This window comes from Dama dama, chromosome 23 (genome assembly GCF_033118175.1).
Source record: "Dama dama isolate Ldn47 chromosome 23, ASM3311817v1, whole genome shotgun sequence".
NCBI classification, from domain to species: domain Eukaryota; kingdom Metazoa; phylum Chordata; class Mammalia; order Artiodactyla; family Cervidae; genus Dama; species Dama dama.
The window spans coordinates 22,643,012-22,670,730 of NC_083703.1; the positions used below are offsets into that span (position 1 = coordinate 22,643,012).

The 27,719-nt window shown below is 40.1% G+C and overlaps 1 protein-coding gene across 3 annotated transcripts in view; it reads left to right on the forward strand.

Annotated features, from left to right (window-relative positions):
• Positions 1-27,719, forward strand: part of PLXDC2 (plexin domain containing 2) — a 423,190-nt gene that overhangs the window by 165,643 nt on the left and 229,828 nt on the right. For all 3 annotated transcript variants that reach the window (XM_061126171.1, XM_061126172.1, XM_061126173.1), the window contains exon 2: positions 7,108-7,319. In XM_061126171.1, the coding sequence (XP_060982154.1) occupies positions 7,108-7,319 (212 nt within the window). The remainder of the gene's footprint in view (positions 1-7,107; positions 7,320-27,719) is intronic.

Consider the following 27,719-nt stretch of genomic DNA (forward strand, 5'->3'; position numbering starts at 1 on the left):
TTTAGCCACAGTAAGCCCCTCTTATCTGTTAGGGAAAGGGGGGGCCCCCACCAGCACTCGCAAATCTCAGTTCCCAGGTGCCAGCCAAGGGCCAACCTTACAAACAAGATTTTCTAAGGATAGCAGTCTCAGACCTGCTGTCTCAACACTTTTCTGCATGGTCTCACATTGAAGTGGGGATAGGTGGAAGAATGATTAAAGAATCAGATGAGAAGAGGCATTGGACTGCAGAAGAAAACTTAATCAGCTCTGCTTGAAGGAGTCAAGGGATGCTCCATTTACCAAGACAATATTTGAACTAGATTTTGAAGGAGCTATGAGATTTCCCAAAGCCTGGAATGAAGACGGACTTTCCCCCCATGCAAAGGTATTTATTGCAGGTAAAGAGGTTATTGAGAGATTTTGTGTGGTGGGAGCATAGAGCTGATGAGGGAGGCAGAGTCAGGGAAGAGCGGTTAGAACAAGAGCATGAAGTGCTTTATCATTTTGTTGGGTGGTAAGGAGCCTTAGAGGTTTTAATAAAAATAGAGAAGTGAATAAATTTGAAAGCTATCTCTGACAGCAGATGGAGAAAAGATTGGAGAAGGGAGAGTTTGAAGAAAGTAAGACCAGGCAGGAGGCAAGGGATGATGAAGACGTGACCTTCGGCACCTGTGGTGAGACGAGAGCATGGAGCAGTGGTCCTCAACTGGGAGACATGAGGAAACATGTGTGAAGCTTAACAAGAAAATAATGTCCACCTCCAATTCAAACCCTCTACTGCCTCTCAACAAAATATTCTGTATGCTTTCTCTTCTGTAGCTATCTTCTCTGTAATGCTATCAGTCAAAACCTCCTAGTCCACTAGATAGCCAGCTCATTATTGGACAGAACCAGTAATATAACCATTTGTATGGAAGTTCCCCTTCACTTCCATAAATTGAGGTGTGTAAAACCATACAGCAGTCTACCTTAGCTGAATAATTTGCCTATTCTCAGATGATTCAAGCCAGTAAATCTATTTGTAGTGAAAAATTGTAGTCTTTGCATAGGATCCACAAGGGTGATTTTGTTCATTTGTGAAGTATAAACCGAAGTGTATGTCCAAAAGCTACAGTCATGGTGGGTCCTCACTACATAAAATACACGTCATTTTATGTGGTTACCCCTTGCTCATTTGACATATATTGTGTATATGATTGTATGCAAGACTCAAGAAATGCAGTACAGCTGGAACTAACACAACATTGTAAAGCAATTATACTCCAATTAAAAGTAAATAAATAAAAAATAGAAAAAAAAACTATACTGGGGTTATAATTAAAAAAAAAAGAAATGCAGTTAAAAATGCATTCAACTATTAACTGAATGTAAGGTATTTAAATAAAATCATTAGGATGAGATGCAAATATAAACATAGCTAACCCAGAACTGTTTTCTTCCCTTTTGTTTTTATTTTAAATGATTTTATTTTATGATAGATGATAGCATAAAAGAAACTTGCAAATTTCGCAAAGAATGATATGAAGGTGTACATGAGTTTCTTATTTTGCTCTCAGATTAACTAGACATTATTGGGTTTCATAATGATGATCTATTTGAAAGGTAGTGAAGAACCTTTTTCAATAGTACTTTATCTGCAATTTTTATCAAATAAAATATCTCAAGAATGTGTTAAGGTCAATTTATGTATTAAATATACAAAAATGTGTCTTTTAGCTTTCTCTCCTTATGTCCAAATGGGAGTCCTTAGATATATTTAATGTTTCCATGAACTATGTGATTAACAACTATAGCAAAATGTGTTCACGGAAATTATCTTGGAAGGTTTTCCATCAGTGGTTTAATTAACATACAGTAGACAGAAAGCAAACAATCTGTTCAACCAGACTATTGAAAGATCCCTCCTGTTGCTTTTGTTTTCACTACAGCTGGGAAGGGAAAAATTATTTTACATATATCCTTTCCTCTTGCTTCAGAATGATCTGTTTTGGCGGTGATTTAAAGAATAATTTGCAATATTTTTATGAGTTGGAAAGCCCATGAAGTGAATAGGAATAATTTACAATGTAGATAACCAGACTGTGGCTTTGCCAGTTTTTCTCCATCTTTATTTCTGGAAAACATCCATTTTTGACTTGTTTTATCTTCTCTAAAAATCATTCTGAAATGGGGTCAAAATCGAAGCCAATGTCAAACCTTCATTTTTTAATTTTTTTTATTTTTTATTTTCAAACTTTTGTTATGATGAACCATGTAGTACTGAGTCATGAGCATATAGGGAATGTTTCCTCTATGTGTGATTGGCTAGTTTTGCTTATACATAACATAAGCAGAGAGGAAGACTTACATGTAAAGCAACAACCCCAAGGAAAATTCAGAAGCTAGGCCCTAAAGCTCACAAATTTTGTCATTGGAAAGCCCTTAGAACTTTCTTGAAAGTGAAAGTGAAAGTCACTCAGTCATGTCCGACTCTCTGTGACCCCATGGACTGTAGCCCACCGGGCTCCTCTGTCCATGGAATGCTCCAGGTAAGAGTACTGGAGTGGGTAGCCATTCCCTTCTCCAGGGGATATTCCTAGCCCAGGGATCGAACCCAGGTCTCCCTCATTGCAGGTGGATTCTTTACCAGCTGAGCCACCAGGGAAGCCCCATAGATCTTTCCTTAGCCTTTGTTTACTCTTCACAGTCTGAGCCAGCAGATGATTGAGTGATTGGTTTACAGAGTTCAAGGTGGTAAATTCTAGGAGGAGCAAGCATGTGCATCTTGGAAGCAAACTAATCAACAGCTATAATAGGTGTTAATAGAACAGTAAAGAAAGTAATAGAAAAAAAAAATCATGTAACACCACTAAAAAGTGAAAAACAAACACGTTATACGGGTCTGGGGACTTACCCTTATATGGGATTGGCCAAAATGTTTGTGTAGGGTTTTCATAAGGAAAACCTACAATAAATGCCAGAGGAAGCATTTATGCCAGTTTTATGCAGAAGGCCTATCTGTCTGTTAAATTCACCTTCCCCAGTAATCTCGCTAAAGGATGAGGTGGAATGTTCATCACAGAAACAAGAGTTTGACACATTCATCAGACTTTCCAAATTTCAACTACAGTTCATTTCAGTTCAGTTCACTTCAGTCACTCAGTCGTGTCCGACTCTTTGCGACCCCATGAATCGCAGCTTCCAATGAACACCCAGGATTGATCTCCTTTAGGATGGACTGGTTGGATCTCCGTGCAGTCCAAGGGACTCTCCAGAGTCTCCTCCAACACCACAGTTCAAAAGCATCAATTTTTTGGTGCTCCGCTTTCTTCACAGTCCAACTCTCACATCCATATGACCACTGGAAAAACCATAGCCTTGACTAGATGGACCTTTGTTGGCAAAATAATGTCTCTGCTTTTTAATATGCTGTCTAGGTTGGTCATAACTTTCCTTCCAAGAGTAAGCGTCTTTTAATTTCAGGCTGCAGTCACCATCTGCAGTGAGTTTGGAGCCCCCAAAAATAAAGTCTGACAGTGTTTCCACTGTTTCCCCATCTATTTCCCATGAAGTGATGGGACCAGATGTCATGATCTTAATTTTCTGAATGTTGAGCTGTAAGCCAACTTTTTCACTCTCCTCTTTCACTTTCATCAAGAGGCTCTTTAGTTCCTCTTCACTTTCTGCCATAAGGGTGGTATCATCTGCATATCTGAGGTTATTGATATTTCTCCCAGCAATCTTGATTCCAGCTTGTGCTTCTTCCAGCCCAGAATTTCTCATGATGTACTCTGCATATAAATTCAACTTAAGTGGTATTAAAAGATAAACTGAGGCATACCAAGCATTTTAAGAGTCTACCTAAACAAAAATCAGTTTCAGTGGGGCAGCAGCATACCAGAAGTGGTTAGGAAGACTCCAAGGACCCCAACTAGGGGAGAGATTTTCATGGAGAAAAGGCAGAAGAAAACAGGGAAATTATTTCATTGGCTGTAGCTTAAGTGTTACCCACTCCAGTGTTCTTGCCTGGAGAATCCCAGGGATGGGGGGAGCCTGGTGGGCTGCTGTATATGTGGTCACACGGAGTTGGACACAACTGAAGTGACTTAGCAGCAGCAGCTTAAGTGTTTGCCTGATTCAGAAAAGTCTAGTTGGGACTTTGTGACTGGTTGTCCTTAGGTTTTGATCTCTCAGACTTGAGGCACCTACAGGCTTAGGTTTAGGTTTGCTTACATAGGCTTCTAAAGCCATCAGAGACTCCTCAGTCTGATGGCCTCCTTGTTTAATTAATTTAATAGTGGGGAACATGGACTTTATCCTCCCTGTGTTCTGAAGGTCTTTTTATTTGTTCTCTAGGGTAAGAAGCAGAGAGGGAGAAAAGGAGAAAGGGGACTTCCTATGCAGACAGCTCCTTCATTGTTCGTTATTTCGTCTACTCCATGCCCTGTGCCAGGACCACAGGGGCTAGCGTGATGTTTCTGGCCTAAATTTCATGAAAAGCACTGTATTTTGTCCTGTGTTATAAAAATCTAAAAGGGTAATGGTGAAGTTTTAAAGTCCGGCAGTGAATATCCAATGATAACATCTATTTTAAAGAAACCAAAAGTGGGGTTGAATTTCTGGTGTGAAGATTTTAATGAAGACTACTACTTTGACGATTTAGGTATATTTTTCTGATTTACATTAGAAAGAACTGACAAACCTCTGGCTGGAGCCTTTCCCTTTCTGTGATGTTAAAAAAAAAAAAACAAAAACCACTTATATCTAGGGGTGTTTGACCCATTGAATGCATTATATTTGCTATCTTTCTTATCTAGACTGATGTTATAATAAGGATACTATAGGTTTTCAGTTGTTCCTACATAATTGTATTCAGATCGCCATCACCCCTAGGGCAAAGTGAATGCATAGCTCTAAAGTTTAGTCTAAGTATTGTGCTATGAGGCCTTACCTGGTTGTTATAAAACTTTATTGTGTACTTTTGTTGTAAGCTACATCATATATTTTTAGTAATGAGGCAGGACATCTAAATAAAGCAAATAAAATTGCTTTATGTAGCTTTACCTAGAATCATAAATCTTAGAGCCTGACACCTACTCAGGAAAAGTGGTCTGCTTTTGCAGGTGAGATATTTTCATTCCCATTTGAAATAAAGGGTAACAAAACCACAGAGAGCTTTGTAAATTATGCAACATCCCCTATTCAGCAAACCTAACAGAAAGAATTCCACCCCAGTTCTCCTGAATCCTTGCATTTCTTCCCTTACCTAATTCTGCCTGCCTCATCATCTTTGCTCTGAAGAGACTGTCTACAATTTATTTATTATTCATTCAGTCAACAAACATTTATTGAGCACTATTCAATGGCCAGTGGGTATAACACCTTAAAAAATAAACATTTTCTGTAAAATCCTCTTTAGACATACTTACTGAACATTTACTGCGTGGCAGGTGGGAGGCCACTGTGATCAACCCTCCATGTACCTGAGTTTTTCTTTAGCCTTATAACAGTTCTGTGAGCTGAGCACAGCGCTGCGTTGTCTGGTTCTTGGTTTCCTCTCTATGGAGTGTGTGGTCATTTCCATTTCCATGATTCTTTTACACTCTTATATTCTCCAAGCCCATGGAAAGGTCTAGGTAGCCTACAGTATGGTAGTGTTTTGCTTTAGGCTGTCTCTACTAAGGCAATAAACAATGGCAGATCTTTTAAAGTCACAGTGAAATCAAAGGATATCCCCTCAAGAGGAAATGATTAGCACCTTCATGATTTCAAAGGGAGATGTTTTAGACATTTGCATGTGACTAGTAGTGGTAGCCTTGACTTGGTTATTAGAGTTCAAAGTAATGGATTTAACGGTATTATTTGTTGTTGTTATTTTTGTTCAGTTGCTAAGTCATGTCCAACTCTTTGCAACCCCATCGACTGCAGCACACCAGGCTCCCCTGTTCTTCGCTATTTCCCGAAGTTTGTATAGATTCATGTCCTTTGAGTCCATGATGATATCTAACCATTTCATCCTCTGTCGCCCCCTTTCTCCTCTCGCTTTCAGTCTTTCCCAGGATCAGGGTCTTTTCCAATGAGTCTGCTCTTTGCATCAGGTGGCCAAAGTATAAGTTTCATTAAATACATTTTGGTTTCTTGGAATCTTCTAGTATCGATGGCAACATCACAGCTGTAATTAAATCACTATTCTCTTAGCCCTTTTGAACCCATGTCCTGCCTATTATTAAAGGCTGTCAATTCATATCTTTTGGTAATCGTTGCCTAGAGGAGAACTGTTCTTGGTCAGACACTGAATTGCCTACACTTGTGGAACATCTTCCCCTGCTGACCCACTGAAGTGAAAGACTAGGAGTAATGATGAAATCTAATTTTCCCCCCTGTAGAAGCGGCATGAGCTGGGTCAGCAAAGCCAGTCCCTGCAGATGGCTTTAAAATGCCTTTGTGATTTGATCTCCTTGTTTTTCATCCATTTCTCTAAGTGCCCATCACTGTCATCCTTAACCACTCTGACAAGATTCCAAGGTGAGAACAGCCCAAATGAACAAAGCATTTGTGATGCCTCCCAGGGGTGTTGCTTATTAAATGAATTCAGCAGTGAACCAAGTCTGACTTGTGAGCTACAAGGCAAGTTATCACATTGACGTGAAGATCATTCTATATATTTTTTAACCCGTTCGAATGCTCTGTTATCTCTCTGCTGCTCAGCATAACTTATGTGAAACAATATAAACTTGCAAGTTAATGATGTCGGATTTGTATTTTCAAATGTGCTGGGAGTCAGTTGGTTTCATTCCTTTGTTTGGATTGCAGCTTATTTTCTCAGAACAACTAGAGAATGTTTATGAAGGGTGTGTGTGGAGGGCAGGGAAGGAAGGGAATAAAAATGCATTGCTTCAGGGCAGCACATCTGTTTTAGGGACTCTGTTGGATCTGCACATTAAGCATTGTCACGACTTATGGCATGTCCTGAAATTGCCTTCTACTCAGAGTTCTTCATACCAAACTCAAAATATTATAGTTAAATGGGTTTCACTGTTTTGAGTTAGTTTCCTCTCTTCATGAGCGGCAGGATATTTTCACATGAGAAAGCATGTGAACGATGCGTAACAGGTGGTAACTCATTATTTTATTTTATTTTTTCAGATGGGCAGTATCAGGTTGCTCAAGCCTTCCCACAGACAGAAGAGGAGGTGGAGGTGGACACACATGCATTCAGCCACAGGTGGAAAAGGAACTTGGATTCTCTCAAGGCCGTAGACTCAAACCGAGCTAGCCTGGGCCAAGACTCCCCAGAGCCCAGAGGCTTCACAGACCTGATCCTGGACGATGGGCAGGACAACACCACCCAGATTGAGGTGGGTGGACGATCTGGGTGATTGAGATGGATTAATGAGTATGCTTCTTGGAAGGCTCCCAAATTCCACATTATGCTGTCTCTTTGGCTCAATCTGGAACTTTTGGACCTTTTTGCAGGGATCAGTTTAATTCATTAATTAATAATTGATTAATGATGATAATAATAATCACAGTATTTAACAATAATTTTTGTTCTACAATTTGTTAATATTCAGGAACTCAATGATAAGTAATTATTATTATGGTAAATAAATAAATAGCTAAGCCAGTTAATCATCCACAGATTCACTTACTCAGGAAACAGACACACAGGGCCTTGGTGTGGTGATGACAGTGCGGGGAGAGAATAAAGCTCCTCCCCGCTGGGAGATCATTATGTCAAAGGGTCAGAAAGTCTAGCTGCCATAGCCACGTGATATGCACAGACGTATGTACAGGCCAGTGTGGCATGGAGGAGGGGGATCACCTGCTTGCAACTGGGGGGTGGACTGCTGGCGAAGAGGCTTAGGAGTGGGCATTTAAGCTCAGGCTCAGCTGACTGAGAGGAGCTCAGCAGGCTGATAATCTGTTAATAGTAAAAGAAGATTGCTGGCAGAATGAATTACACCTGCAAAGGCTGACTGTCAGGATGGCAGGCATGGAGTCTCATATGGTAACCAACCAGCTGTCCCAGTTTACCTGGGACTGAAGGGGTTCCTGGGATGTAGGACTTTCAGTGCTTAAAATGGGGAAGTTCTGGGAAGCTAGGATGGTTGATTACTCTGTTACTGTATATAATTCTCTATGATAATTGGAGCCATGAAGTGGAAAGAAAAGGATGGTTGCAGGTGGGCTTGGTGAATATGGAAGGCGCTGAAGGCACATTCAAGGCAGATTTTGGGGTTGCCCAGAGGCCTCAAGGGTGGTGTTGGTTGCATTGTCGTTCAGTCGCTAAGTCATGTCTAACTCTTTTTGACCCCATGGACTGCAGCACGCCAGGCTTCCCTATCCTTCACCATCTCCCTGAACCTGCTCAAACTCGTGTCCATTGAGTCCATGATGCCATCCAACCATCTCATTCTACTGCCCTCTTCCCCTCCTGCCCTCAGTCTTTCCCAGTATCAGGATCTTTTCCAATGAGTTGACTCTTCACATCAGGTGGCCAAAGTATTGGAGCTTCAGCTTCAGCATCAGTCCTTCCAATGAATATTCAGGGTTGAGTTCCTTTAGGATGGACTGGTTTGATCTCCTTACTGTCCAAGGGACTCTTAAGAGTCTTCTTTAGCACCACAGTTCAAAAGCATCTAGGTTTCTATGGTCCTTTGCATTGCAAATGGTAAAATATGATTTGTTAGTACACTAGATATAACAAAAAGAAACAAATGAATCTTACAGAAATAAGCAAAAACCACTGGAATGAGAACAGAGCTGTTTGTTCAGTTTGTTACAGCAAGGGAGTGAGCCTTCATCACTGGCCTTCAGAAGAGACTCAAAGAAGGCAGGAGAGTGGGAAGGCTTCTCAGTTTAAAAAAAAAAAAGAAGGCTTCAGGTATGCTGTGACTGGAGGTGGTTGGCATGGAGAAGCTGGAAGTGGGCTGGTCAGAAGCCAAGAATCTTGTGGGATTGGTCTGGGGGATGTTTGGCTACCCATGGTTGGTCCAGAGTTGGGCAGAGGAACAAAAAAAAAAGAAAAACCATCGGTTGTCAATCAAGTCCTACCCATTCTGGACCAATTGCTTCCAGGATTGAGTTTTGGCTCCTGGACTAGTTGCTTTAGAAGTTGAGGCCAGACTTCTGTTTTTATTCATGGTGTGGACATTGTCCATTTGTATATTCTCTCCATCTGAAGTTTTAGTTCCTACCATCTTCTAGGTAGGCTTATGTTTTAAAGAACCAGGCAGCATTCTTTTTAGTGCCCTGAAATACTCATTATTTAGGAAGCAGATGCGACATAGTTCTGCAGATAGTATCAAGGCTTTGTTTTGTTCCCTCGGGATAAGAGCAATCTTCAGATCTGAAGCCTAGGCCATTGGGATTCTGTGGATGTGAGAGGCCCAGTGATTTTCAAAACCCTTCTCCATCCCCTTAGCTATTGTGTGACTCTCGGTGGGGGGGGGGGGGGGCGTCCTTGGATGCCCCAAGTCAGCCCCTTAACAGGCAACAGAGGATGTGCCAGTAGCAGAAGTCATATAGTGTTTCCAAGAGGCTATTCCAACTCCCGCAGAACGCCTGCTATTTTGTCAACAATGTAGTTACAGCAACTCAGAGTGGGCAACACAGTTCTTCCCTGAGCTGCTCTTTGGCCAGGGTGCAGCAGAAAACAAGGAGAGCAGAACAGAAACAGAGCTATTTACTCTCTGCCTAGAACTAAGCTAGTAACCTGCAGAGATTAGAAGGTGAGGACACGGACTCCTGGACCTCTGTGGTCTCTACGCAGGGCGCTGAGTTTTTCTTATCATTTATCAAATAGCAAAGTCCTTTTGCTCAGGGATTTATGACGACTTCTCAAAATTAGTCCTAGTTGTCAGTATAGTCATGATTTTGTTTTTCAGCCACTTTTTCTCTTTTTCTACCTTAATAGAGGGAGACCATATAATGTCAGAGATTCTGAACCAGTGAAAAGGAGGAAGGATGATGGAGGGAGCTATTTACTGAGTGCTCTCTTGGTGCTGAGACCTGCCAGGTGCCCTGTGGAATCATCTCTCCTGGTCCTCTCATCAACCTGGCAGGACTTGCATCCCCAGGTTCACGGGCTAATCTCAAGTGATTTACATGAGGGACTTTCAGATTTAGGTTTAGCATTTTTCTTAAGGTCTCTCATTAATGAATAAAGGGCTGGCATTCAAACCAGGGCCGCCCAGCTCTCGAGACAGCCTTACTGTTTGACTTCCTCTAATACAAGGCGTAATTTTTTTGGATAGTGGCAGCACCTGAATATCGATAGGGTAACTCCAGGGTTTCAATCTGTTTGAAAGGGGACTTTTCTTGAAGCTAGATTTCATAACAAGAGGACTGCTTTTGAGTTGGTTTTTGTGGGGTTCTGGGGATAGATTGAGATTATTGGGGATCTAAAACTCCATAAGTCACTGCTTGGAACCATCACTAGTTCTGGAAGCAAAAGCCTACATCTGAAACTTCTCAGCAAAGTTTATTTATCCTGGCGCTTGAAAAAGTATTTTTGAACACTGTTGAATCTCTTTGGGGGCTGGGGGCGGAATACTTTTGCCTGATTGAGTTAAATGGGAATAAGAAAGAAAGGAACCAAATGGTTAGAGAGTGACTGCTCTGCCCTGGGCATTGTGACAAGATCTTTCTTATCTTTTAGGAATAAGCATTTTGATTTATGTTGCTTAATACAAGCAATGAGCATGAGAGACTCTGTATGCTTTTTCTTTTTAGAAGCTTCCAAAGTCGATGTCAGGAATCAGAATTATTTTGCCTAAGAGTAAAGACTGTAGCAGCAACTGTTAAAATAATACATATCCCAGCGAGATTTAAACCACCCAGAATGGCATTCATGTGCATGTTCTCCCCGACTTCTGCCACCGTCTAGACTTTATATCCCACTTTCACTGAACAAAGACAGAAAACAAAAGACAATAGTATATTTACTCTTTTGGCACAGGCTCATTCTGAAATAAACAAAGGCTGTTATTCTCTTAAGTTGGTGACAGTATTTTTTCTGGCTCTGCATGAGAACAGATAATGGAGGGATTATAAACCTTAGTGTCCCAGTTAAATAATGCTTCCAATGAAAGTTTCATTGTTGTTGTCATCGTCTTTTTTTTTTTTTACATTCTTTTCCTGAAGATATAAAGATGTTTTGAAACTATTTGTATTTCCTGGTGAATAAGTGGGGACTCAGTAGTTGACAAGCGCCCCTGTTGATCTGGATGTTAATTTACACAGACCTTTCTTCTTGTATCTTCTCTGTTCATGTGGACATGTTCATGTGGACGTATGACCACCTGAACAGAGGGGATCCAAAAAGAGGCATACCTTACTTGGGCAGATTGAAAGAAGCATACTTCCTTCTGATTAGCAGGTATTTAAAGCAGTCACTAGCATGGTTTTTGTAATTACTTTGGGAACAGAAGGGCTCCAAGGACTTTCAGGTAAGACCGAATTCCATTCATGATTCGGCCTTGTTTGAGCTGTCCTCAGTGAATTCCATGCCCCCAGGGACACAGGCATGGATGAGCAACACATGGACCTCCTCCTCCCTGCTGACTGCCCTTCTGTTTTCTGGGGTGGAGCCCTTACAGCAATGAGGGGGCCTCATAAGAAAGAGGGTGTTAAGCAGTGTTTGGTGAGAACAGCCAGTCTTTATAGAGCTAAGGTTCTTGGGCTTCTTCCTGTGTAATATTGTTGGTAACTTACAGTCAATCCCTTTACAGAAATCAGTCACAAATTCCTTTCTCATGCAAGGAAGCAAATACGTGGTTCTTACCACTTTTTTCACATCCAGTGTTTGGAACTTCATATTCCTTCTCTTGGGACAATGAATGCATTTCTGAAAAGGCTTGTCAAGTGTGACTTTGTTTTTGGCTTTGATTCTGTATTACCTGGATGACTTGAAGAAGGGAAGACTAAAAATAGGATTTATGGATCATATAAGTGTAAGTCCATGATCCAGACTGACGGAGACACTGTGAATTTGACCAGCACCTCTCCAGGGATGCAGATATGGCCAAACCACAGGCCACACTTGGCCTTGCAAAGAGTTAGAGCACAGAGCATATTTAGCTGTTGGTTTTGAGGATGTAAATTTCTGAAACATCCTAGATTAAATTGCACTGACTACCAACAATATCGCTCATGGATTTCCCATTCTTGTACTGAATTAAAAATTGCAGGCACATCTAGCAATTGTGTCACTTCTGTTCACACTAAAGCTTATCTTTAAGGAAAGTATCCTGGAGAACGGTTAGCAAATATACCCTATGTTGTTGTTTAGTTACTAAGTCGTGCCTGACTCTTTGCAACCCCACGGACTGTAGCCTGCCAGGCTTCTCTGTCCATGGGATTTCCCAGGCAAGAATACAGGAGTGGGTTGCCATTTCCTTCTCCAGGGGATCTTCCCCACCCAGGATAAAACCACATCTGCTTTGCAGGCAGAGTTTTTGTTTTTTTTTTTTTTTTAACACTAAGCTACACTGAATCCCCCAAAATGTGCTGTACTTGTAGCTAAAAACTAGAGATCAAAGACTTCCCCGGTAGACACCGAGCTCCTAATTCCAGAGACCTGGGTTCCATCCCTTGTCAGGCAACTAGATCAAATATGCCACACATAAGAGTTCACATGCCACAAGATTCTGGGTGCTGCAACTGAGACCAGGCACAGTCAAATAAATAAATAAATATTAAAAAAAAAAAAACCTAGAGATCAACTGTTCTTCCTCAAATGTGTACGTAAAAACTCTTTTTTTGATCATCTGCTGTGGCACATTGCCAATTGTATCTGTATCATATTGTCACCAATTCTGTATTTCTTTAAAAAGCTAGCAGTTGCTAATTGCTGCACACGGGTTATTGTATGTGTTCTAATATTTTATTGTAGTTCATAACTAGGTACTCTCTTTGCCAAGAAAGAAGCCACTGACAAGTCCTTGATCTAAAAGAGAGTGTGGTTGCTTTGTAAAATGGTTGCATTTTACAAAGCAAAGGCAAATTTCATAATGTCTCATGTGGGCATAATCTCCTTGTATGTTTGCAGGATAGAGAATGCATCAGAATATTCTTAGATAATGAAACCCCACTGCTTGTGTGTCTCAAGCCTAGATATACTTTCTTAATTTCAGCGATCTGACAATAGCAGTTCTAAATAGAAATATCATGTAGTAGTAATAAGACGCATCATCCCATTTCACAGAAATAATGGAAATTTGCAAAATACTACTATGCTGATTCTGTCTTCAGGCCACTGTTCTGCTTAGGGAACTAATGGAAGACAGTCTTTATAGATGAGAAGGGTGTGATTATAATACAGATTTGTGACATTTTTCAAAAGAAAGGAAAGTCTCACCTGATACTGGAAATTTCTGGTACTATGCTTATTATGAATGTGAAAAGCTGGTGTAGATTTTTTAATGAAACATTTCCTTCTCAGGGGAATCTTAAACTTGTAGAGGTATCACTCTGTGGTTGCAGAATCAGAAAGCTGTGCAAAGGGAATACTAAGATAAATCCTGAAGAAGCACACTTCTCTGACTCAAGAGTGAATTGAAATTTCCTAAATGCATAGGGATGTCAGATCAGCTTCCACAGAAGATGAGAAAGAAAGTGTTGCGAGGACCTCTGATTAAAAAGGAGCAGAAATACTGCGGAAGTTCACTGGTACCCAGAGGAAGACCCTTATTCTGTAGAGAGCCAGGATTAATGTAGAGACAAGTTAGCATCTGAACCCAGTCATGGAGAGAGAGTTAGAAGGAAGCCAGGTATCAAGGTATTTCTAGCCAGAGAGTTTTGCACAGACAAGCAGGGACAGGATTCCAAACTTCCTTATATACTGTGTGTCTTAGTCTGTCCAGGTTGCTACAACAGAAATACCACAGACTGGGTGACTTAAACAACAGACTTGATTCTCACAGTTCTTAGGCTGGAAGTCCAAAATCAAGGAGCTGGTGGATTTGGCGTCTGATGAGACCCCACTTTCTGGTTCAGAGGGGGGCTCTCTTTCTGTTGTGTCTTCCCATGGCTAAAGGCGCTAGAAGTCTCTTCATGGATCTCTTTTATAAGGGCACTAATCCCACTGATGAAGGCTTCACCCTCATGACCGAATCACCTCCTAAAGGTCCCTCCAAATACCATCGCATTAGGGTTTAGGCATCAACATGTGAATTTTGGAGAGACAAAACTGTTCAGTTCATACCTCTATGCTAAGGTGTTTGGGATTTTTCAGGAAGGTACTTGGAAGCTACTGGAAGGTTTTAAATAGGGAAAGGTGAGATTGTATTGGTGCTTCAAAAATATTACTATGGGGGGCTGAGGGAAAAGTGGATCTGAAAACATAAATCTAAGGAGTGGAAAGATGATTAAATTTAAATGATAATTACTGTGAAGTAAAGTGAAATAGTAGAGGAATGTTACTAATGAGCATATGAATTTCAGGAATATTTAGATTTCTAATCAATAGCATATATTAACCACTATGAACAAGTTTATACCCAAACTTCTGGTGTTTGCTTGATTTTGAGGCCAGTTACAGATCCTGGTCATTTCCTTCCCTGCCAAGGTGGCCAGCTACAACCTTGACAGCACCTATCTCATATGGTTTGAGAATTGACCTCATGTCTTCAACTCTGTATTGCCAAAGGTTATGTGAACTGACAACAAAATCTGTTTCACTTCCTTTTTTTGGGAATTGGCAAAAACACACAGTTTCAAACTTATGATTTAATCCCATTCATTTTCTTTTAGAATCTTGATGATGATGACTTTCAGTTTTCAAGGAAGAAAATCCACTGAAAATAGTAAATCAGGCAGAACTTATCTGCAATTATTGCTCACCCTCTAAAAAGATAATGAGGATTAAAATAGAGTGTCATATATCTTGCTCAATTATAGATTATTCTGAGCTTGACATGTCAGCTCTTTATTGAAACAAAAATGGAAAAAGATCCATAACTGTCCTTCAAAGATTTCCATAAAGAATAACGGAATTATCTCTATGATGCTTCACTGTTAGTTAATTGAGTTTGCTTACAGTAAGAGCATGTAAATAGTCTTCAGAAAGAGATATATACAGGTTATAAAATTTCAGCTGAATCTCCTCCAATACTTTGGCCACCTGACGCGAAGAACTGACTCATCTGAAAAGACCCTGATGCTGGGAAGGATTGAAAGAGGGAGAAGAAGGGGATGACAGAGGATGAGATGGTTGGGTGGCATCACCTACTCAATGGACATGAGTTTGAGTAAACTCCGGGAGTTGGTGATGGACAGGGAGGCCTGGCGTGCTGCAGTCCATGGGGTTGCAGAGTCGGACATGACTGAGTGGCTGAACTGAACTGAAAATTAAGTGTGTTATAGTCATATGATTTATTTTTAGAACAAGAATTTTATTTTAGAATAATATTCTTACATTCGCCATAGAAGAAGAGAAATATCATATTTAACCTCCCCTCACCAGGACCCTGAGATTAATAGAATCTTGCTCTGAGTTTCTCCAACCTCAGTTTCCTAGCCATTTATGAGGACTGTATCATATCATCCACCTTTCTTCACATTAATTAGGATAGTGATACAGAACTTACAATACAGGAAACATCAGGTTAACCAGTTGAATTTTTGTCTTGTCATCTTGCAGTCTTATTTTTTGTCTTTCTTTAGGCTAACTTCCAACAGGATGTTTAAAATATGCTTTCATGAAAATTATTATTATTTTCATTATCAAGATTATAGTACAGCTCAATGTTATCAGTCTATATCATTTATCTAACTGATTTTTTAAAGTCATGCTGAAGAAATGATTAATTGTTGATAGTCCAGAATGTGTACAGTCTTTGTATGCTGAGGAAGGGGCTAGGGTAAAGGAACAGGATCACTAAGGAGGGTCTAGAAGTTGGTAGCAGAAAAGCCAGTAGAGTCCTCTGTTCTCCTGGCATCTCATGGAGGGGTGTCCACCAGTGGACAGTCGCCCAGGAGGGCCCTCTTTATTGGAAAAATCTAAGAGGAACATTGTACAGGGGAAATACACACTTTAGGATCAAGCGCCAAGCAGCCCAGACTGACACACCAGTGGATTAAGAAGTGCCAGTACCTTGGGCTGGTCTTGCCAGGTTCCATGCAGAGTTGGGTTCAGGCTCAGTCCTTCTCCTTGCTGGGTACATAGCTCATCTTCTCAGCTATCTAGTTTCTGGGCAACCAAGAGAGAGCTTTGAGGGTCATTCACTGGACAGCCTGTTCTATATTAATGGATTATGCCTTAAGGATTAGTCTTTTATGTGATTCTTTTCAGAAGCAGAATAATAAAAGTAATTGTAGCTCAGTGAAAATCACTCAATCATGTCTGACTCTTTGCAACCCCATCGACTGTAGCCTGCCAGGCTCCTCTGTCCGTGGAGTTCTTCAGGCAAGAATACTGGAGTGAGTAGCCATTCCCATCTCCAGGGTATCTTCCCAAACCAGAGATAGAACCCAGGTCTCTCACATTTCAGGCGGATTCTTTACTGTCTGAGTCACAAGGGAAGCCCAAGAATACTGCAATGGGTAGCCTATCCCTTCTCTAGCAGATCTTCCCAACCCAGGAATCAAACCGGAGTCTCCTGCATCCATAAAGGTGGATTCTTTATCAGCTGAGCTACCAGGAAAGCCCTTAATTGTAGTTCAAAGGCTCAATAAGTCTGGATTGATACCGGTATGCCAATAACATGTTTTTTATTACTACATCCCGAAGAGTATTGAGGCCACTACTTAGCACCTGAAGATTTGTAGCACAGTGAATCTGCCAACCCCTATGATGTTATTAAGTAAAATTAGCTTATTTAATTTTAGAAATACTAATACCAACTGAGTTCACTAAATCACACCAAGTCTTTGCTATTTATTTTATCTAACAAATTAATGTGCACTCTGCAGTTTAGTACCAATGCTTTGGAAAAATAAAGACAAGGCCTCTGATAAACAATGATGATCTGGCATTTTGTATGGCACCCAGAAGTTTCTATGGACCTTTGTCAAAGATGTCTCATACGTCTTTGCCAAATATTGTGACTTAGATGGAGATGTTATTAGGTCTCCACATAAGTGGGCCATTGCTTATATAGGAAGTATTTAAAATTTTCTGCTTTAAACTTACAGTATGATAAAGTATAGTTTTATTCTTAAACAATGATGTATAATATATTTTGCCAAGTGTTCAGGGGAATTTTATCTCATCTTGTATATTTATGAAGCAGTTTCAAGGTAGATAAAATGAAAGTGTGCTAGTTGCTTAGTTGTGTCTGAGTCTTTGCAAGCCCCTGTAGCCCACCAGGATCCTCTGTCCATGAAATTCTCCAGGCAAGAATACTGAAGTAGGTAGCCGTTCCCGTCTCCAGGGTATCTTCCCAACCCAGGAATCAAACCAGGGTCTCCGGCATTGCAGGCAAATTCTTTACCAGCTGAGCCACCAGAGAAGTCCAATGTAGATAAAGTCTCTCTGTAAAAAAGCATGCATGTGCATATTTATATTCTTTGTTTTTTGCATTTGTCATAAAGAAATTTTCCAACATGTCACTCTGTACTCTATTCAGGAAGGCATCAAATATCCAAAGGTCTTTTTAAGAAGGGGTGGTTAACATTCAGAATGAACAGAAAATGCCTTAATTTTCTTTTTGTGTGTCCGAAAGAAAACCTTTCTGTTCATGCCCCAGCAATGCATAGATGTCTGAATCTGTCTAGAAATGAGAAAAGAATTGAACTTTGCAGCCCTTGGGAACAGTTGTTTTGAGCTAGTTTCTGATGGTATTTCAAGCCTGAGCTATTAAATTGAAAAAATAGTTTGGAATCCATGGCACTGAATTGAATGAACGGATTAGATACTGCTGAAACTATTTCTCTTTTACAAGTAATTCTTTGCTCTTTTTGTAAACTTCGTATATTTACATGATCTCTAGCTTAAAAAGCAAAGCTATGGAAAACACTAACATTCACCTTTTAGACAGTATCTCTATCTATCATCTATCTAGCTATATAATTCTACATTCACAATGCTGATCCCACTCTTGGCCAAAGGAATTTGAAAGAAAAACTTGCAAGCAAATTTTTTACTGTTTAAACATTTCTCTTAGTCACAGCACCTTTTATTAAAGAAGTCTTTTAGATATTTGCCAAACTAAAAATATGTCACCTTCTGATAGGATTTTTCCAGTTAAATATAATACTGCCTACCTTTTAAGGTTTCATGAATTCTACTCTATAAATTTTTGTAATTTTCAAAGTTGAATGTTATGATTTATGATTGTCAGATTTTTTTTTTCTGAGAACATTTTAGGTTATAATATTTTACAATTTTCTTAGTTTATAGTGCTTTGCCCAGTATTCATATTTGAATGCAAATCTTTACTAGTTCTGTCATATAAAACTAATATAGAGCAAAAGATGATTTAAAATTTTATTTTCTGAAAATGTTTCAGGGAACACTAAAAAACGTCTCCAAGGAACTCAAAACAGTTCATTTATTCATTGTAAACAATGTTATAGATGATCTGTTATCTTAAAAATCAAGTATAAACAATCATTTTTCTCCTTCTTATTGAACAAAGAATGACTTGTCAACTTTCTCTGTTCATTGAGCAATCAGATTATTTTTACAAGAAGGAGATTAATCTTTTATTATTTTATCTTATTATTTATTAATCATTTAGTTTATTTTTACAAAGAAGGAGATCAATCTTTACCAGAGTAGAAGGATGTCATATTCAGATGGGAAAGGTGTAATTCAAAGAGTAAGAAAACAGCTTTATGAATAAATACAGAAATGTGCAGGCCAAAATAAGTATTCATTGGAAAATTTTCTCACTTTATTGATTTGACCTGGTGATAAGAAATTCATCCTCTAAAGTTAAAAATTTTAGACAAATCTTTGTATTGTCACTGTTCCTCAGAAACTCTGTGGAAAGTAATATTTTCCACCATAAGGAAATAAAGTGATCAATTCATTGAAAAGCCCCCATTCTTTCCTCCTACCAACAGTCCAGCCAATGTGACTCTATTTATGCAGAAGACTTTACAAAGAAAGCAGCTGCAGTTCAGTTACTTATTGCTCCACAAAGAACTTAAATAGGAATCAAAATCACTTTTGCCACGATGGTTAAAATGTTATTTTGCCTCATCGAATAGGTTTGCCACGGTCTGAGCAGATTTCAAATGTATTTGATATGCTTTATTCAGGCAGTTTAGTTGCTGAACCATCATAACTGCCACTTGCAGGATTTTTTTTTTTTAATTTTGCTTTGTAAAGGTGTATTTCTAACTTCGTTCTTAAAAAGAGAATGGTGATATTTTCTGCATTTAAATCATTTGCATCAAAGGACAAAAGAAAAAATAGCTCTGCATTTTAATCTCCGAAAGAAAAATGTTTAAACATCTTCAAAGGAAACTTTTTTTTTTTTCATTTGGTGATTACTTCTGAATGCAAATTAGAGTAAGTGGTAAATGACTGTTCTCCCTGATTTTCTATTGACTTTTTACGAGTTGGTAATATGGACTCTGGTAAGAGAAAATTATTTCCAACTTTGAAACAGTCCCTGAAACAAAGCTAGAAGCCAGTTGACAGCAATGAAGCAGAATCTGGGACAAACATTAACTTTCTCACTTTGTTTTTTCATTCTAGCAGTGCTTTCCACCAGTCATCTTCCATCTGCCCAGTAGCCTCTGTACCGAAGTATCTTGGTCTTCCTTTGGGCTGAAGTTGCAAAATTAAAAACCAAAGAATTTGGCATTGTAGGTAGCAGTTTTAAAAATCCTTTTGTGTAGGCAAGGTTGCTATAAACTACAGATTATTTTTTTTTCCAAAGCCTCTAAATAGAAGTTTTAGTCATTTGTAAATGTATGTGTTATCTATGTATGTTTGGGTGTATATGTTTTGTGTGTGTGTGTGGACATCTACATGTGTCTACATTATTCATAATCATTGTAAATAAAAATTACCTCTGTGGGGGAAAATAAACAGTGGTTGGGTGGCCCCTTCTATGTTATAGTTAGACACTGATTTCTCTGAGCAAAAATCAGTATTTTTTTTTTTCATGGAGACAATAAAAATTAAACAGCTACCTGGAAGACTTGGCTAAGATTCCCTTTGCTTCAGTGAATGGCTTAAGCTTTGAATATGTTCTTTAGATTATGGTTCTGGAAGGGAAGGACGAGACACAATGAAGGAAATCAAAGCGTAATGGGCTTTTTGAAATAATGGGAATCAGAAATTATGAAAACTGGAAGGGAGATGTGACTATGAGCTCAAGACAGTGGGGCAGCTAGGGTTCTCCAGTCCTTCTTCCTTCACTGGGCCCCTTTCAGCACATGCACACAAACCCCCGGTTCACCTGCTTCTATTTCAACCTCTGTGGCCCCTCTTCTCCCTTGGGGGCAAATTTGCCCTTCCTCTCAACCAAGAAGAAGCCAGGCTTTCTCTTGACTGGAAGCTTGTGTTACCACTAATAGCTTCTATAGTCTGAAGTCATTATCCTGTCTCTCTGTTCCTGCAAGTTCCTATGAAAAATAGAAGGTAGATTCTCTTCTAGAATAAGTGAAAGGGCCCCTTTTTTAAAGCATGGTTTGGCAAGAGAAACTCCGTGAATATCCACCTAAATCATATAGCCAAGAAATGACCAGATTGTTTCAAAAGACCCAGTCTAGGGAAATCTAACTCAGATTAGAGCCTCCGTGAGAGATGAAACAATGCTGGATCCTATGTTGACGTTCATAAATCATTCATCGATTTGAAGTAAATTTTATTGGCGGTACCGAGAGTAGTTATTTAACTGAGGGTTAGACATAAAACCCAGAAAGGGTAGAGAGACTCGACTTCCTTTCTGACCAAGAAAACCAAGATTCACTTGTGGCTTGGACTGTAAATAAAGTAGAATGTGCCAGGGGCTAGAACTAGATGACCAAACAACAGCCTGGCATTGTTGTTGGCTATTTCCACCTTTGAATGAGTAGTGAAGTGGGATATGTGATTATTGCTTGCTCCTGGGATTCTTCCTATGACAGTAAATTTGTCTTCATACTCAAATGATCTGAATACAGTTTTCTTCTGCAAAAGAAGAGATGAAGAATGAGGGTAAGTGGTTACTGAGAAAGTGTCTCATGGTCGCGGTGTAGAAACCCCTTTCCCTCAGACTCAGGCACAGACTCAGTGCCCACCTGGAACCCTGGCTTGTTTCCACTGGACTAAGTCCCCTTCCACTTGTACTGATTGAAGCTCTTGCTACCTGCACAAATTTGCTCCCCGACTCCCTATAAACTGTATTTTTGATGCGTTACATTTAAAGCTGTCCACATATACAAAATAGTAGTAAGAGGCGACAGCAGTGCTGGTATCCACAGCACTGGATCCATACAGTGATCCGGAGCAGAGCAGCGAAGCTGCCACGCTTTGCAAAAGCAAGGGTGCACCTGCAAGAGAAGTGTCCCCTTGGCTCTGCCGAGCTGCTGAAGCTGCTGCTCTTACTTCAGTCAATTTGCTTCTCCTGGGGCTGTTCTTATCCCCTTTGCTGCCTTTCCTTCTGCTTCCCCTCTGACTGTTGCAGTGAAATGAAATGAAATGAAGTGAAGTGAAATGAAATTCTGCAAAAGCACACATGCCTGGATACAGAGAGAGGCAGAGAGAGAACCGGGAAGCACCTTACTGATTTCTCTCCCTGCCAGTGATGGTGGAAAACGCGAAACCACTGCTGGGAATCTCAGACCACCTGCCTTGGGTGCTAATTGCCCTTTCCCTGATAACGGCAATATTATAATGCTTCCAGATGGGCAGCAGCCATTGGGCATCTAGGTAGAAAAGGGAGAGAAAGGTTCAGCGTAACATTGGACCTTTACAGGGCTGTGCACCCGCTGACTCCTTGGTGAGTCATCCATGGCGCAAGGCTTCCTTTAATAGAGTAACTCATGTGTTAGCCTCCTGTTAGGAATCAGGAGAGACCTGTTTTCAAGTTCCACTGTGATGTGATCAATCTGGAATTTCTGCCCCCCCCGCTCCATTTTCTTGAGGGATTATGTATCTGCCTACTTCTAACATGAAGTAATCGAATTCCATTTTTAAAAATGGCTGCATTAACCACTGGTTTGGATTGATGACTCCCTTTTGCTTTACATATTATACTAGCACATGCCAAATTTGTTGTCTTGACATTTAAGTACAATTGCCTTAATTGGGTTCTGAGTGATCTGAAACTCTGCAGTCCTGTATTTGAAGACAATCACTGGATTTACATTTGGTTGGCAAATTTGAGCCCTTGGGGTCATGGTGGCAAAAGTCTCAAAAACTTAAAAAAAAAAACAAAACCAAAGATTTCATCACAGGTGGCATGATTTACTGCATTCCTGGGCACAGGAGAACGATGGGGCATGGGTATAGAACTACGGCAGCTGCAGCAGAGTGGAACCATGTGGGAGTGTGGGCACAGATTGCCAGAGTTTCTAGTTTCTCAAGAGATACCCAAACACTAAAGTTGTTTATTCATTCTTTTTTTTTTTTTCCTTAATCACACCTGGACCAATATAATGATGGCAAAATAAAAACATGTCCATAGGCCCATCTATCCAATGGTCCAGGGCTTCCCTCATAGCTCAGTCAGTAAAGAATCTGCCTACAATGTAGGAGACTGGGTTCAGACCCAGATTCCTGGGTCAGGAAGATCCCCTGGAGAAGGAAATGGCAACCCACTCCAGTATTCTCGCCTGGAGAATCCCATGGACAGAGGAGACTGGCAGGCCACAGTCCATGGGGTTGCAAGAGCTGGACAAGACTTAGTGACCATATGACAACCCAATGGTCCACACAGATGCTATTGCTACTCTATACCATACAAACAACTGATACATTCTTAATTGATATAAACTTGCTAGGTCATATCCCAGAGGGCCAAGTTCTGAGAGGAACCTCCCTGTTGCCTTCATGTGTACCCCAGAGGCAGCATACTCTGTGTTGAGTTAAATTCAGTTGAATATAATCTGATTCTTGGAGATCTATCCCGGATCTCTTCTGTCTGACTTTTCTTCTACCCTTATTTTATGTAAGTACAGTCCTGATGAACTGCTTCCTATTGTGTCCCTTGTAAACATGACTTGATATTGAAATCAAGAAGTGAAAGATGGTTTTAAAGGTCTCACCTTCACTGATTATTTCGAAGAATGTTTCTAAGATTATTTTTTGGTCTTCAGAAATATTGCAATCCCATGGACAGAGGAGCCTGGCGGGCTACAGTCCATGGGGTTGCAAAGAGTTGGACATGACTAAAGCGACTAACACTTTCACTACTTTTTCATGATGTCTATAACTAGCTTTCTAAAAAATTAAATAACAAATGGATTAAATTGTATGATGTATGATCACCATGTATTCAGTAGTATTGTGTATGTATAAAATAGCCACAGCCTTTCTAATCTGCAGATAGATATGGAGGAAAACGAGAATGAAACTCAAATAAACTGACTAGGGGTCACACTTATAGAGACTTTGTTTTTCTTTTCAATTTTATAGATGTTGCAACAGATACAAGTGGCACCTTACATACCACACTTGCCTTAGAAGTCTGATGGAGTAACTGCATTCAGCTCAGGTCACTGGCAGAGCCAGAATAAGGACTGACAGCCCCTGTTTCTGCCCCTGATGCTAGCCAGTCCCTCCCCACTCACCACTACATTGTAGCTCTTTACCTTGACCCCAGGATAACTGATACTTGGTGCGTTGGCCTGAATCTTATCCTTCTCCCAAGTCAGATGTTGAAGCCCTCATCCCCAGTCTGACTATATTTGAAGGTAGGGCTTTTAGGAGTTGATTAGGTTAATGGTAAGGTTAAGGTTAAATGGTTAAATGATTAAGGTTAAACTTAGAAGTTGATTAAGGTTAAACCTAATGAGCTTCCCTTGTGGTTCACCTAGTCAAGAATCTGCCTGCAATGTGGGACACCTGGGTTCAATCCCTGGGTTGGGAATATCCCCTGGAGAAGGGAATGGCTACCCACTCCAGGATTCTTGCGTGGAGAATCTCATGAACAGAGGAGCCTGGAGGGCTACAGTCCATGGAGTTGCAAAGAGTGGGACATGACTGAATGACTAAGCACAGCACAAGGTTAAAAGAGTTCATAAGGGTGGGGTCCTAAACTGATAAAGTTAGTGGTCTCAGGCAAAGAGCAGGAGGGACAGAGCTCTTTCTGCACAGATACACCCTGAGAAAAGGTCCAGTGGCGTGACAACATGGTAAGAAGGCAGCTGTGTGCAAGTCAGGAAGAGGGTTTTAACCAGGATCTGCAGGCATTAGCACCCTAATCTGAAACTTCTGGCCTCCAAAACTGTGAGAATAAATTTCTGTTGTTAGAGCCACTCAGTCTATGGTATTTAGTCATGGCAGCCTGAATGGACTAAGACACAGCTGGGAGGTGTAGAGAGACAGTTTACTCTATGACGTTTCCTTAAAAAGATTCTTTGAAGTTTCTGACACTAGAACATGTAACCTTCCAATCTGAACTTAGTCAGCCAGTCAGTTCAGTCATGTCTGACTCTTTGCGACCCCATGGACTACAGCACGCCAGGCTTCCCTATCCATCACGCACTCCAGAAGCTTGCTCAAACTCATGTCCATTGAGTCAGTGATGCCATCCAATCATCTCATCCTCTGTCATCCCCTTCTCCTACTGCCTTCAATCTTTCCCAGAATCAGGATTTTTTCCAATGAGTCAGTTCTTCGCATCAGGTGGCCAAAGGATTGGAGCTTCAGCTTCAGTGTCAGTCTTTCCAATGAACACCCAGGACTGATTTCCTTTAGGATAGATTGGTTTGATCTCCTTGTGGTCCAAGGGACTCTCAAGAGTCTTTTCCAGCATCACAGTTCAAAAGTATCAATTATTCTGCGCTCAGCTTTCTTTGTGGCCTAGCTCTCACATCCATACATGACTATTGAAATTAGGTACTGTTTTCTTAATGAGAATTCTACTCTTCTTCAATCCTGTGACTGGCTGCAGAGAAGTCTCATTTTGTATCTTCTTTCCACCCCATTTCCTCATGGTGTATTTTCCAGTGAACCCGTGATAATTTATCTCTTCAAGAAAAGTAGCAAGGTCAATTTACCAGTGTACACATTTTCTCTCTTTATTCATATGGATTCCCTGTTTGTGGTGCTGGAAAATTCCTTAACCTCTTTGTTATATTCATGTTCATGGTCTATTATTTGTAAACAGTATTTCCTTAATGGTCTGAAAGTTTTGGCTACAGTGTTTTGGAAACTGAATTATCTAACTAAATCCTTCAAAGTTTGTGCATGTGGCTAGAATCACTCAGAGTTGCACACATCGTTCAATAATCATTAGTACCTGGTGAGAAAATTAAATAACAATTAATGATACTTTTCTTCTTGTACCCTAGATAACCTTGTTTATTTAGAATGAGACATCATATAAGGTAAAGAGTGTCCTAAGAGTGTTGACCCTAATGAATGAGTACAAGCCAGAGATAGAAGGTGGAAGGGAAAGACAGTGAAGACAAAAAATAATCTAGGTCTTTTTTTGGAAAATTCAGATTGTTGTCAGCTTATTTCTTATCCAAATAGCAAATTATTTATTTAGTCACCAGTTACTTCAGGAAGTAGTTTTAAATATAGCTAAACTAAATGTAGTTTAAATATGCTGAAAGATAGTCAAAATAATCTGAGATAGTATAAAATGCATTTCTTATACAAATACATGAAACTTTACCCATAATAGTCCCAACAGCCTTTGCTCAAAGTCTTCTAATGGGGATTTATCCTTTTTTTAAGAGGGAAAATTTTGGTTTTGACATCTTAATTTATTAAACTGTTTTCTTATCCTTGCCTGAATATTTCTTCCCCAGAAAATCACAGATGAATTGTGCTTCTGACCTTTGGGTAAAGTAAGTCCAGTTCCTCTGTGTCATCCAGTGGACTCTTCCCCATTCATTTCTCACATGACTTGACCTACAGAACCTCAGCCATTTAGATCTTTCTCCTCTAGCCACAATTTATTTCGTTTGTTATTAAAATGCTGAACTCAAAATTGTACCCAGCAGGAATTTGTCATGAAACTATTATGGGGCAGACTAGCAACTGTCCCTCAACTTACTATTGGGAAAGGAGTATCAATTTGTTTAGACTCTATAAATTTACTTAGAAACTGACATGTAGGAACTCAAAATACATTTTTTTTAAGTAAAGCAAAGTTCCTAGGTTTCATTCATCCATTTATTTTACTCACTCAACAAATATTTATTGCTAGTTTTTTTCCCCCCCATAAATAAAGCAGATATGAACTGGCCTTCTTGGAGCTTATGGTTAAGTGGTAAGATAAAGGTGAAAGCCATTTAGTCTTGTCCAACTCTTTGCACCACAAGGACTCTAGCCTGCCAGGCTCTTCTGTCCATGGGATTCTCCAGGCAGGAATACTGGAGTGGGTAGCCATTGCTTCTCCAGGGGATCTTCCTGACCCAAGGATTGTACTTTGGTCTTCTGCATTGCAGGCGTATTCTTTACCATCTGAGCCACAAGGGAAGCCCAGCAATTAAGTGGGGTGGATATAAAAAGTAAATAAATAAATCTAGAATCATAAAGATGAAGAAGCAAAGCAGGTGAGGAGGTGAGTCATTTGCTGGGGATGCCAGGGGTTTCTAAGATACTATAGATAAAATTTCTGTTGAGACTTAAATGATGGAGCCACAGGGATAGAATATTCCAGATGGGAAAAGTGGCATTTTGAGAAGGCAGTGAGTAGGGAGGAGGTGGCTATATTCCAGGAACTGGAGGAAGGCCGGGGTTCCAAGGTGGGTGGGGAGAGACTGGCTCAGGAGGAGAAGCTGAAATTCAAGTCCAAGCCCAGAGATCTTTGAAAGCCCTGTGAAGGAGTCTGCATTTCTTTGGGGCCTAATGTACTTCCTGTGCATTATTTGTACTAGGAACAGCTTGATCCCCAGAGGACCCTCAGAGGCTGGTTCCTGGAAAAAGGATTAGAAGATCAGTACCATGTAAATACTCTCTGCCACCCCCACTTCCCAGCTCTGAGGAGGTGACTGCCTCTCTGTGCCTGCACAAAAGCCCTTCAGCCACTCTTAAGCACCGGAGTGACCTTGGGAGTCCTTCAGAGCTGTGTACCAAGAGGAAGAAGTGTAAACACATGCAAATACTCATATGCTAGATTCATTATTGTCGCTTTTAGAGGTGAGGGGTGAGTTTGAGTTTGAAGGTGGAAACCTTGAAACTTTCATAGAGTCCTTGTGAGTTAACTTTGTCAGAGTATGAGGAGTATGAGAAATTCTCTAGGCTTTACTCACCAGTTTCATGACCAATATTTTCGGTTCTTTAAAGATGTTGTCATCTGCCTCTGAAGAGGAAGGGAAAAGGCACTGTGGCAGTGGTCTCTGGAACTTGGATATCATAAAACCAAAGTGGAAAAAAAAAGACTCAACATTTTCATTTGCAAACTAATAGCATTTTAAAAAATGCGTTATCTACAAAACTTATCTTTTCCGAAAAAGAAAGCATTAACAAGAAATAGAACATGATATTAGAGTAATGATAGGTGAATAACCAAGTGTGTCTTTTAAAAAACTCATTAAGTTATTGTCATTTTCTTGCATTTTATTCTTTGAGAACCACTGTATTATGAATTCATTACTATGGATCTCATATATTTGTCTCTATCGTAAATTCTTTGATAAGTATGCAAACAGGTTATTTTTCAGGTAGCCACTTTCCAAAACTCCTTCATTTA